The sequence below is a fragment of the Aplidium turbinatum genome, chromosome 2, assembly GCF_918807975.1.
Source record: "Aplidium turbinatum chromosome 2, kaAplTurb1.1, whole genome shotgun sequence".
NCBI lineage: Eukaryota > Metazoa > Chordata > Ascidiacea > Aplousobranchia > Polyclinidae > Aplidium > Aplidium turbinatum.
Window position 1 is genome coordinate 25,877,800 of NC_137473.1, and position 12,913 is coordinate 25,890,712.

The 12,913-nt window shown below is 42.2% G+C and overlaps 1 protein-coding gene across 1 annotated transcript; it reads right to left on the reverse strand.

The window, feature by feature from the left end:
- Positions 1-8,101: 8,101 nt before the first annotated feature.
- On the reverse strand, positions 8,102-10,602 carry LOC145788462 (uncharacterized). Its single transcript, XM_082600228.1, has 2 exons — positions 9,894-10,602; positions 8,102-9,714 (listed from the first exon to the last, which is right to left on the reverse strand). Exons 1-2 carry the CDS (start codon positions 10,600-10,602, stop codon positions 8,102-8,104), a joined length of 2,322 nt encoding a protein of 773 aa, XP_082456354.1.
- Between the last annotated feature and the right edge of the window lie 2,311 nt (positions 10,603-12,913).

Consider the following 12,913-nt stretch of genomic DNA (forward strand, 5'->3'; position numbering starts at 1 on the left):
TTAAGCATTCTGGGACTGTACCAAGAACAGAATACAAGTGAGATTTTTCAACATCATCATGGGCTGTGTTGTCATCGTCAAGTGGGGACTTCTGGCCTGCAAATGGTATTGCAGCTGCTTTCCGAAGGTTGTTTTGGCAAACACCTTGAAAATGACCGATCTTGCCACAAGCATTGCAAAGCTTGTCTTTTGCTGGACAGAAGTATCTGCCACCTGCATGGAGATTACCTCCACAAAAAAAAAACACCTGCGCTTTGTGCATCGGTTAGAAACTGTAGGTTTCATTGTTGTCGTTTTCACATCGCTGCTAGATTGCTTAGAAATGGATGAAGCACGCTGGGGTGAATTAGTTAAATAAGAATTTGAGTGTTTTTTGGCTTGGTCCAACATTTGAGCTTTTCTAATGGCAGTTGGTAAATCCAATTTTTGCTCTTCAAGTAATCTCTGTCGAATTGTATTGGAGTTGATGCCATTAATAAAAGCATCTCTTGTAATTTCGTCTTTGTAGGTCTCGGCGTCTACGTTTTCGAATTCGCATTCTCTTGCTAGTTGACGTAATGCGTGAATGTATTCATCGATGGTCTCTTCAGGATTTTGAACTCTGGTCATTAATAAATGTCTAGCAAACACAACATTTTTCTTTTTATGATAAGCATTGTCGAGCGCTGTCCTTGCTGCGGCGTAGGTCCCTGCATCTGCGATGAAGGCGTAGGTTCTGTGTGAGAGTGAGTTTGCTAGTAACCCCAGCTTGTCGATGTTTTCTTGATTTCCTTCGTTTCTTTCAACCGCAGTTAGAAAAGTTTCAAAAGTTTTTTTTTCCAGTGATCGTATATTTTCTTTGCTTCGGGATCCTCTGGAAGGATCTCCAGCCTGTTGGGTCGCAGCAATTTGTTCATTAATACAAGTGAATAAAATTGAGATGAAACATTTAATAACCAATTGAGGCTTTTATTCACTGAAATATATAAATACAAAACAATAAGAACTAAAGACAAACTGATAGCATTAGGTAACGTAGTAGGCATACAACACAAACTTCTACTGTAACATATAGTTTCAAACATAAGACTGCGACGCTCTGGCAAAGCAGTTGAAAAGAAAGGTTGCTTGCGGTGCCAGAGGCATCGCGCTTCTTAATCAAGCAGCAGATGGCATAACTACCAAACACAAATTGCAGACGTTGTCAAGACGTAAATACCACATGTACAAATGCAATGTTTTTGAGATTCGTGCTAAATTACTGATTTCTTAATACATGTGGTTCGTTAATTTTCTGTACTAAACATAGAGTGATCTTCAGTGAGAAATATACATGTACACAGTAACCGACTTAGCCAATACTTTTAAAACTAACCTAAATTGCGTTAAAGGGGACCTGAAATGAAAAATTAAAAAATTTTTGGTGTTTCTTTAGTGTTTAAGTATTATATTTTTCGAAAAATGTTTTTGATATGCCTTTTTGTTTAGGAGATATAACCAAATGAAAATCGGCCACCTGATGGCGCTATGTGTCTTGTGACGTCATCGGCTGGCAACCAAGTAAACAGCTTGATACATTTGCCTTAAAAACGTCGCATAGGTCATTGTATATTGAATAATAGAAGATCAGCATAAACAAGATTTCTAAAACAAGACAAGGATTTTTCTTTGAACCAAAAAGACAGCGACTTGACAGCGAAGAACATCATTCTGATTCGTGCTCTGACAACACCAGTTCGGACAGCAGTCGGATGGAAAATTTGCATTGAAAAAAATGCAGGAAAATAATTTGCTTGAACCAAGTGGTTTATATCAACTACAGTAAAAGTAGCCGATATTCAGAGTTGCTTAATATTATGCCTACCCTGCCAATGTTTTACTGTCCTAAAAGTTTCAAAGTCTTGTTGTTTTCTCGCTTTGCTATTCGATCCAAACGTCCGATCGTACTCACAGACCTGTGTACCTAGGTCGATCGAGTTTTGTGGGTACTGCATTGACGGTGGCTTTCACATATCTTGAAAAATCAAAGACAGAAGAAACAGCTTCAGGGATGAGCAGGTGTCTGGACTTGGTGCCTTGTAGCTCTGCATGTAGATCACGTTGGTAATCGCTGGCCAGAAAATGATTGCTGCACACACGGCAGTGCTTGTTTACAGGTGGGTTTTTGAGTTTCATCGCTGAGTTCCATTTCTTCAGCTTGTCGTCATTATTCAGAGGTAAACGATGAAGGATACCCCTTTGACAATTCCCCGGTTAGTACAACCGGGAGCCATACAAGAAGCCACCATTTTAAGGCCGTAAAAACTCCCTTAGCACAAAATTGTTCACTGTTTCGGTAGCCCACTCGATTTGTTCCTTGTGTTTGCACGCAAAACAGTAGACCTTGGATGCGGCTTTGCCAGCCAATGACGTCATCAAAAATTTTGACCAATCAGAATCATTCAATTCAAAACAGGTTATTTTAGGTTTTTTAATTAATGGTAACACAAAAAATAAAAAAATTGTTGAAAAACGTTTCATTTCAGAAAGATCTACAAATACAAAAGCCATGTATTTTCGTTGCAGTGCACCTTTAAGGTGTCAAATTTCTTTCCCCATACATTGTTACTAAGATTGGTTCTGCTAACATTGCCATTTTAGCTTGGTCTGCCCAAACATCGCTCATTTCTGTGGATAAATCTTTCAGTTTATCAGATTTTTTCACAAAGATAAAAAGCTTGCTTATCCTTTTCCAAATGGAGCCGAAACAATACCACAGCCGGACCATGCATGAATAAATAAAAGATGCTCTCTGATTGGCTCTAGTGGTGGTGAAAAAGTTTTCATGCTCCATCCGTTCTGAGCCCTTTCTTGGAAAAATACGACACCTTGAAAATCTTTCCTCTAATGGTAGAGTAACATAACCAATAACCTTGATGTCTGTGTCGTTGGCTACAACAATAGGAGTTCGTCTTCTTGCAGAAAAATTGGTTGCTGTTTCCACAACTTCAGTGTCAGCATCACCATCACAGTGAGTTACTTGCTGTCCATCTTTCTTCAAACTCTCAGAAATCAGATCGATAAATTGAGCTTTGTTGTGTTCATTCGAAAGAAAACGATCCTGTGTAGCTGGTACAGAATTGATAGACGCCACTTAATGATAAAGTAGGCTATGCGTTTCCGTTAGAAATTTAAATTTTAACTTATAAGTATGACAGTTCAAAGAATCATAACATCAAAAGTGGGCACTTTTGGACCACAGTTGTTTTATGAAAGCGATTCAGCATAAAATTATCTTTCTAATTGGGTATAAAAGATCAATTTTAGACGATTTTGAATTTTTGGTCTGTGGGAGCTGCTGCCATCATGGAAAAATAGCCAGAACTCACTATTCCCAAGGGGGAATTATGGGGCTTTTTTGGTGACTCCACATCATCAATAGAACCACCTGGCAAAGTTTCAGCTTAATATTATTTTTTTCCGTGTTTGACCATATTTTTAAGTTCAGCGACTGGACTAAACGGGGCGGACAAATTGACCTTACATTTAAATAATCAATAATTAAGGAGGAATTATGAAATTTAGCGGAAGTAGGAAAATATTGGACTGGAATAAGATTTGTTAATTTCATGTCAGTTTGTTTTCGATGAAAAGTTATAATCCTACTAGATGATTTTGTGCATACAACTGAAATTGGTCTTCTGAAACACTTTCCTGCTTTTTTTTCTCTCTTTCCTGTTGATTTTCAATTTTATTAACTCATTCCAAGCTGTTTCCAATTGATAGATTTTTTACTTTTAACAAACTGCATCCTTAATAAATGTAGCCTACTACTGCTATCTTGATTTTAATTTTCCAGGCTCAAGGTCTGCTGCAGCCATAAAATAGCGCAAAACAGAACCGCAAAATTAAAAAATTAAGTCCAAGAATGAAGCCCTTTGACCCAACAACATTCTTAGACAAATCTTCATCTTTTCCAGACAAGACGCAGATATTAATCGGAGGCTCCATCGTGTAGGTTCATAAAACAGAGGTATAGCTTTAGTAGAGAGGTACTTTAAGAAAACCATAGACAGATAATCGATAAAAGCTTTATAAGATTGAATTGCATAATTTAAAAAATTTGGTTTGACATATTGTTACCACCTTTTGTGTCTGTTCGTCAGTTGTTGCTTGTACGCAGGTCCGTGCAGTTTTATTTATTCTCAGTCATTTATTATTAGCATTTCACGAATATTCGTTTTTGTTTAGATGAATTAAGGTATTTTCCTGACGAGGGCATAAAGTTTTGCCGAAAACGTTTGAAGTTATGTACCTATTTTATTTTATGTATTATTTTTTGAATTATACAATTCAATCTTATATAGCTGTTATCGATTATTTATCTGTCTATAAAATAGAGGTATTATAGAAAGTATTAAATACATCAAATATAGTTATTTCTATCTAAACCCTTGACAGCCTGTTTCACTTAAATGAGGATTATCAGAAGGTCCGGGTGCCAAATGTTTCGTCCCTGAGATCTTTCGTCCCGACGTTTCGGCCCTACAAGACATCGGCTACTTTGGTGGAAAGTGCGAGATTAACAGTGGCAAACACACCGCGACCGAAAAAAAGTTTTATTCGAAGTCGGCAAGGGGCCGAAACATCTCTTGAGCTGGCGAACACCGCGGCCGAAAAAAAGTTTAATTCCGCGGGCGAAAAAAAGTTTCATTCGAAGTCGGCAAGAGGCCGAAACAACTCTTAAGTTTTCAATTTAACAACCTTTGGGTTACGGTCGTGTGACACACGATGAAGAAAATCAATAACTACAGCCTTATGTGCCTACAATACAGCCACTGCAGGATTCAACATAACAGCATTTGATTATATTCGTCAGAAGTAGATGAAGACATGACTTTTAATTTCAACTGTCGGATAGTGGAAACGAACTAATAGTAGGCCTATCTGAATACAATTATGATTAAAAAAGCTATAGCCTAATTATCATGACATATTCATTGATTTAGACTAGAAAAAGAAACGCATGTCGTTTTTTTGGTTATTCACAAACGTATTTTAGCCTATAAAACATTGTTTGAAAAAGTAGGCTAAAACAGCCACAATAGGCTACATCATGTCTATTCATTGTTGGCCAGAACAATCAAGCAGCGACGATCGCTCCCCGCGGAGCAGCTGGATAATGCAATCATTTGTAGGTACTGCGGTAGCCTACTGTGTAATTTTTTCAAAACGAATTTGTATAGAATAAATATGCCAATGGTGTGTTTAGGGAAAAAATACAATTGTTACGGTATTTCAAAATAATTATTTTATAATTTTTCCCATCATCAAAACAAGAATTCGAACTCCCAAAATTACTAGGCTACATGCAGTGGCGTACGCGCGGGGGGGGGGGGCATTGGGCCATGCCCCCCCCCCTAAAATGTTTTAGTAGTTAACGATGTAGATTAAGGCATTTAATATGTTTTGCATTGCTCTGTCAAAGCAATTACTGTGTCGCCTTCCGCTTATGGATGGGTTGGGGTCACCAGCTTAGCCCTTTGCTAAGCGTCACACGGTCTACGAAGCAACTGTGATGGAAGTCGCTACGGCGACGCGACCGTGTAACTGTATAACTATAACTGTGTAGCCTACTTATTACCGTATTCACTGTTCACTGCGTCCAGTAGTTTATTCCACGTTACTGTACATCCAAAGGTTGAGGGTTGTATCTCCAATATATAATCATTACTTTGATACAAGATCCGAAATAAATCGATTATGCATTTAAACATATATCCAGTGCTTGACTGTAATAAGCGACCGTTAAGCAGACGACCAAAACGAACTAACTTTCTTTTTCAAGTTTCAGAAATAAAAATGGCTTCTTACAAGAGAGGAGCGCATCTCTCATAACGAAGAAACAAACACTGCGCTCTCACTAAATCTAACGTCACATTCCAGAACTGTGGAAGAAAGGACCAATCACGTGCTACTACGAGCTTGTCTCCTCAGTGATGCACAAAACACATTATTATTTGGGTTCCATGGAGGGGAGTACCGCGACATAGCTCTCCCTCTAAGTGGGTACGAAGTTATGCGAACACACGACAAGAATACAAAACGAAATGACAAAAATATTGGTAGTTCTGGGTGAATCGGCTGATGGTCGTTGTTACGGCATGAAGCAGGCGGAGAAGAATGATCGTTGTTCTTCTAGCATGACGGTCATTCCGAGTAGCAATCCGGATGTGATAAAAATCCCGCGGAACGGCCGCAGTATCGCGTGAGCGATCGACATGCAGAGTATCCCTGCTTGCGATGACATAATGTCCGTAATTGTCCAATCAGTCCTTAGATTTCTTCTGATCTTTCAAAGTTGTGTCACCCAGTCTACAGCAGTGTTGGAGGTGAATATCTACAAAGTATATACAAGGCAGTAAGAGTCCTTCATAAGGAAGGTGTCTAAAGTAAGTCAAAAATTTTGAATCACACTCATACTCAAAGATGTTCAAGACTCACCAGAGAAACGAAGGGACACGAACACAGAATCCCTAGACTCAAGGTAAGGTAAAAAAAAAAAAAAGGAACTGTGTACAGCAGAAAGGTACGGTAAAGGCAAGGGTTCATCACTTCCGGAAACGAGTAGGTAACCTGACTTCTCTGCCGGTACGTGTCACGTAGTGTGAAGCGGTCGATGAGACTGGGAGCTCTTCGGAAACCCTAGGATCATCCTGGGAACGAACGTACTGCATAGAAGAAGTCGAAGAAGTTAAGAACGTATCGTCTCGAAACGGCAGTGACGTTTCGGCATGACTTGAAAAATCCTCATCAGGGGAAGTGTCCATATAAGCAGGTTTTAATCTGTCAATGGTAACTGTATCAGTGCGACCAGCGATGTCAACGGTAAAGTACTTCTCACAACGATCGATTACACGGTAAGGCCCGTCGTAAGGTGGACGTAACGGTCCCTTCACTGCATCATGTCGTATAAAAACGTGTGAGCATGTGTCAAGGTCAGCGTCCATATAAACAGAGCGTTTGCCATGACTCGGGCGTATGTAAGGAAAATTGTTGACAAAATCACGTAACTGACGCACGTAGTGGGAATTGACAGGACCTACAACGGGGTCTGCAAAAAAATCACCTGGTAAACGAAGGGTGGTGCCAAGTGTGGCTTCAGCAGAAGAAAAACCAAGATCTTCCTTTATCACTGCACGAGTGCCCAGGAGTGCCAATCCGAGGTGGGAGAACCAGTTGTTTGGGTTGGATTGAGCTCTGATGGCAGTTTTGAGTGTGCGATGCACCCTTTCAACTAATCCGTTGCAAGCAGGGTGGTAAGCAGTAGTTGTACGATGATCACACCCAAGGTATTGGCATAGCTCTTTCCACAGGAGAGAGGTGAATTGTCGACCACGGTCAGTGACCATGGTGACAGGGGCGCCAAAGCGTGATACCCAACCCCAGAGAAAGGCATCAGCACATGCACGTGCAGTAATGCTGGTCAACGGTAGGGCTTCGACCCAACGCGTGTGGCGGTCAATAACGGTGAGGAGATACGAATATCCGCTGGACTCAGGTAGTTCTCCGACGATATCAACATGGACATTCGCAAAACGTTTGTCAGGAGTAGGAAAATGAGTTAGAGGCGCCGAGACGTGCCGTTGAATTTTGGCGCGTTGACAAGAGACACATGTCTTAACCCAAGCTTTAATGTCAGCCTTCATGTCAGGCCAAACGTAGCGTTGAGCAATAAGGCGTTGTGTTGATTTGATTCTTCCGTGGTTGAGGTTGTGCAGTTTGTCAAAAACTGTTTGGCGATACGTCGTCGGCAACAGGACTCTAAAGCGTCCAGTTGAGGTATCCCCCTCGATGGAGATGCCGTGTTCAGGTAGGAGTCGTTTTTCCAACGTAAGAGAGGTAGGACTCATACGAAAGTCAGCTAAGGAGGTGTCATCGTGTTGAGCAATGGCCAGGTCACAAAAGTCGAAGTTGATACCATCTTCATAAATGGCATTGACTGCAGCGCGACTGAGACAGTCTGCGACCAAGTTTTCACTACCCTTTAAGTAGCGAACATCAGTGGAGAACTCACTGACGTAGGCCAAGTAACGTAACTGTCGTGCTGTGGCTTTCGCCATCGTTGCGCTGAAAGCTGCAGCTAGCGGACGGTGATCTGTAAAGATTGTGAAATCACGTGACTCAAGGAAGTAGGAGAAATGTCGGACGGCGAGGTACATGGCTGTAAGCTCCCTGTCAAAGACACTATACTTCTGTTGAGCTGTATTAAAGAAACGAGAAAAAACATGAGCGGCTTGGCTTCGCCATCGATGAGTTGTTGAACAACAGCGCCAGCGGCAGTATCTGACGCGTCTGTGACTAGTTGGATGGGAGCACCATGAACGGGGTGAGAGAGTAACGTGACTTTCGCGAGGCTCTGTTTCGCAGTCTCAAAAGCATGCTTCATGATGTCAGTCCAGATCAGAGGTTTCTTTGACGACTTACCAGGCGGTAAGGAAGTGTACAGAGGTTGAAGGATTTCCGCACAGTGTGGTATGAACATGCGGTAGAAGTTGAGCATACCCAGGAAACATCGTAATTGTCTTACGGTGGTGGGTAGAGGAAAGTTCAGGATAGCTGAGACTTTGCCAGGAAGCGGCCGTATGCCGCTCGAGTCGAGCTGGTGTCCTAGGAACTTCAGTTCGGGTACCGCAAAGGAACATTTTTCCTTGTTGAGGATGAGACCGTAGTGGTCAAGACGTTTGAACACCTGAGATAGGTGGCGTTTGTGCTCCTCTAAGTCTCGAGAATGGACGAGGACGTCGTCAATGTAACAATAGACATAGGGAAGACCCCGCAGCACTTCATCCATGAAGCGCTGAAACGTCTGTGCGGCACCCGAGAGACCCATAGCTGTACGTTTGAAGTTGTAACTCCCCATTGGAGTCACAAGGGTCGTCTTGTGACGATCCTGTTTTGCTATGGGTATCTGGTGGTAGCTCTTCACGAGATCCAGGCTGGAGAAGATAGTGGATCCAGAGAGGTGGTCTACAAAGTCGTGAAGATAGGGTATGCGGTAGGAGTCTTTCGTGGTTTGTTTGTTGAGCAAGCGAAAATCACCCGTGATTCTGTACCGCCCATTTGGCTTGGGTACAAGGTGTACTGGTGTACCGTATGGAGAGTTCGCCGGTTCTATAATGTCCAAGTCAAGGAGCGTCTGCAGTTCCTTGCGGAGACCCTCCAGCTTTTCTGGAGATAGTCGTCGTGCCCGTTGGCACACAGGTGGACCATTGGTAGGAATATAGTGTTCCGTTGTGTGGCGAACTGGACGGTTGAAGTTCTCCAGCTCAAAAACAGAAGGAAACTCTTCCTCTAGGAAAGCTAGTTCAGCAGGAATCTGTGCCGTGCTCGCAGAAGGTGAACAGGCATCAGAATAGAGTTGAACTTCAGAAGCATCAGTAGGTGAAGTAGACAAATTCGTATCAGGAGCAAAGTCAGTACTCGATACACAGGGATCGGCTGGGGTCGTCTGTAGGAGACGGCCGTTAACAACGTCAGGTGTTAAACAAAAATGGCGTAAGAAATCCAGTCCAAGAATGGGAAAATCTACGTCTGCAACGCGGAACGTCCACTCAAATGTGCGGTCAAAACCAAGCGACAAAGTCAATGGTCTTTCGCCAAAAATGTTAACCGCAGTGTGATTAGCTGCGCGTAGACTAGATTGCGGTTCGGAAACGTCGGTATAACAACGCGGCAACAACGAAAAGGTCGATCCTGTATCAACACAAAAGTTAATGTCAGTAAGAGTGTCAAGAATCATGAAAAGAGCGGAATGTGTCGTAGGTCCTGCGGAGCCGAGGCTGCCCACTCGTGCATCCCTCGGCGTTATTCGTTTTTTGGCTTGCCTCTTGGGACCCAAGAGCAAGGTTTTTCACAGCGATGTGCCTTATTACCATATGTGAGGTGGTAATAGCATAAAACACGCCTTGAGTCATTGGACCTCGGTTTGGGTTTGAAGTCGGTGGAGTCCGTAATTTTCGGAGTAGAGGTACTCGGCTCCGAGCGCCTAAAATTCGCAGGCGAGCTCAGTGTAGACATCGAGGTTGTACATGAACGAGAGTCAGAAGAAGCAGTAATGGAGGTTTGGAGCTCCTCCAGGCGGTCCGCGAGTGAAGAAATGCGGTTCTCCAAGTGGAAGTTAATTTCTGGCTGTTTATTGGTATCTTGTGTGGGAGCAGAATTAGATGGCTCTCCCGCAGCAATGATGTCATCTGCTCGTTCGGCGAGCGTTTGAAGATCGTCACCCTTACAGATGGTTAAAAGTTGTCGCACTCCAGGAGGAAGACGGTCAAGAAAAACTATGCGAAGGAGAGGAAAAAAATTCTCAGGAACACGACCGTTTATAGCAACTAACTGACGTAAACGCTTTAAGAGCTCGGTCGGCTTAAGGCCTCGATCTTTGTTACCATGTAAGAACTCGTGAAGTCTCTCCGTAGAAGACTTCATATTCTCGGCAGTGATCAAAGTTTTAAAATTTTCATACGGTAAATCACAATGTACACAATTATCCAAAATTTCTGTCATATCAGCCAATTGCTTAGGATCAAATTTTTGTACGATGCAATCGAACTTATCACGTGAGCTCATGTCAGGGTGCTGCATGAACGCAGATTCACACAATGATAACCATAATTGCACATTGCTATGAGTAAACACAGGTAATTTAAGTTTTTTTGATACTGGTACGTTTGCCGACAAGTTCATAATATTTTGTGCAGCAGTGTGAAAAGCCTCTGTGGCGTTATTATTTGCCTTAGTATTAATGCTACGCACTACGAAATACAGTAAGGTAGTTAAAAATGACGTCACAATAGCCAAAAGTGACACTACAATAACAATAAACTCCATGTTGGTTGAATTAGGCCAAGTTAAGTTACATAAAAAATTGTTGCAACGTTCCAAATCCAATCACGTCGGGGTCACCAATGTCGCCTTCCGCTTATGGATGGGTTGGGGTCACCAGCTTAGCCCTTTGCTAAGCGTCACACGGTCTACGAAGCAACTGTGATGGAAGTCGCTACGGCGACGCGACCGTGTAACTGTATAACAATAACTGTGTAGCCTACTTATTACCGTATTCACTGTTCACTGCGTCCAGTAGTTTATTCCACGTTACTGTACATCCAAAGGTTGAGGGTTGTATCTCCAATATATAATCATTACTTTGATACAAGATCCGAAATAAATCGATTATGCATTTAAACATATATCCAGTGCTTGACTGTAATAAGCGACCGTTAAGCAGACGACCAAAACGAACTAACTTTCTTTTTCAAGTTTCAGAAATAAAAATGGCTTCTTACAAGAGAGGAGCGCATCTCTCATAACGAAGAAACAAACACTGCGCTCTCACTAAATCTAACGTCACATTCCAGAACTGTGGAAGAAAGGACCAATCACGTGCTACTACGAGCTTGTCTCCTCAGTGATGCACAAAACACATTATTATTTGGGTTCCATGGAGGGGAGTACCGCGACAACTGTAACAATGTTGTTTTGTAGACTAAGCCAATACGAAATACATGGCCCAATCCACCTACCCCACCCCGGGTATGCCAATGTAGCATAGTGTTCTGTAAGCCTATTAGTATTATAGTGATTGGTGAGAGAGAAATGGATAAAGTCTAATCTAAACTAAAACCATACTGGGATATCATGAAGACGTCTGGGATATCAATGGCCAGTGGCATAGCCAAAGGGGGGGGAGGGGGGGTGGGCCTTGAGGGTTACAGCCCCACTTTGGCACGCGTGTGACGTCACGATATTGAGAATGATGCTTTCAGTTTCTTTATGCTTGGGAATGATGGTTTCAGTCTAAAAAAAACTTGCCTAATTTTAAACAAAACTGCATTAAAGAGCGAGTTTTGCCAATACCAAACATCTTAGCCAGGAATTAACAACAAGAAAACATAGAGACTTAGCTTTATTTCCGAAAAATGCCGAAGACAACATGATCTTATCCTTTTGCTATGCCACCTGACAGCATCATTTTACAGGAATATTCATACCCACATTTTTGTTGAAAATGCTCTCAGAATGCACCAAATTCAAAGTAATTTTTCAAAATTTTCTGGCGGAGGCTCCCCAGACCCCCCGCCGCTGGTTGTCGTCTTAAGCGAAAACGCCGTCGGGTTTCGCCCGCCGGTCGTCAAAACCCCCCTTTCAAAATTCCTGGCTACGCTACTCTCAAGGGACCCCCCCCTTGAGAAAATCCTGCGTACGCCACTGGGCACACCCGCTTATTAAAGTCAATTCCAAGGTAGATTACACTTGAAATTGCCCGAAACAGCTTGACAGGAAGCCAGAAACAAAACCATTACGAGTCACTGCCCAAGATGTTTCGGCCCTTGCCGACTTCGAATAAAACTTGTTTTCGGTCGCGGTGTTTTGAAACTCTCAATCTTGCACTCTCCTCCAAAGTAGCCGATGTCTTGTAGGGCCGAAACGTCGGGACGAAAGATCTCAGGGACAAAACATCTCGCAAGCCTAGGGCCGAAACGTCGGGACGATCTCAGGGACGAAACATCTGGCAAGCGAAGGTCCTTATTCCAATAGAATCTTTTTAATTCAATTTTAATAGATTCTACTTGAATGAGGACCTTCTGATGATCCTCATTTAGGGGAAACAGGCTGCCCAGGGTTTAAATAGTAATAACAATAGGCCTATTTGATTTAATTCGCTCTGCCTTTGGCTTGGCATTGAGCACTTTTTGTAGTACGGTATTAATAGTTTTCATTGTTGAAAGTATTAAATAGTTTATTACAAAATATATGGCGCTTGCTTACAACTTTTATTGAATTAAAATATCATTCTTTTAGTTTGGTACCGGTAGCACAATAATAAAAGTCCAACTTCAAGTAGAAATCCTACTTCACCGTTAGCCTATTAGCATACTTAAAAAAAACTGTCTTA

Coding starts and splice junctions, on each gene's coding strand:
- LOC145788462 (XM_082600228.1), bottom strand. CDS start 10,602: ATGCAGCACCCTGACATGAGCTCACGTGATAAGTTCGATTGCATCGTA. Junction 9,715..9,893: donor CTATTACCACCTCACATATG/GTAATAAGGCAC, acceptor GTGTTGATACAG/GATCGACCTTTTCGTTGTTG.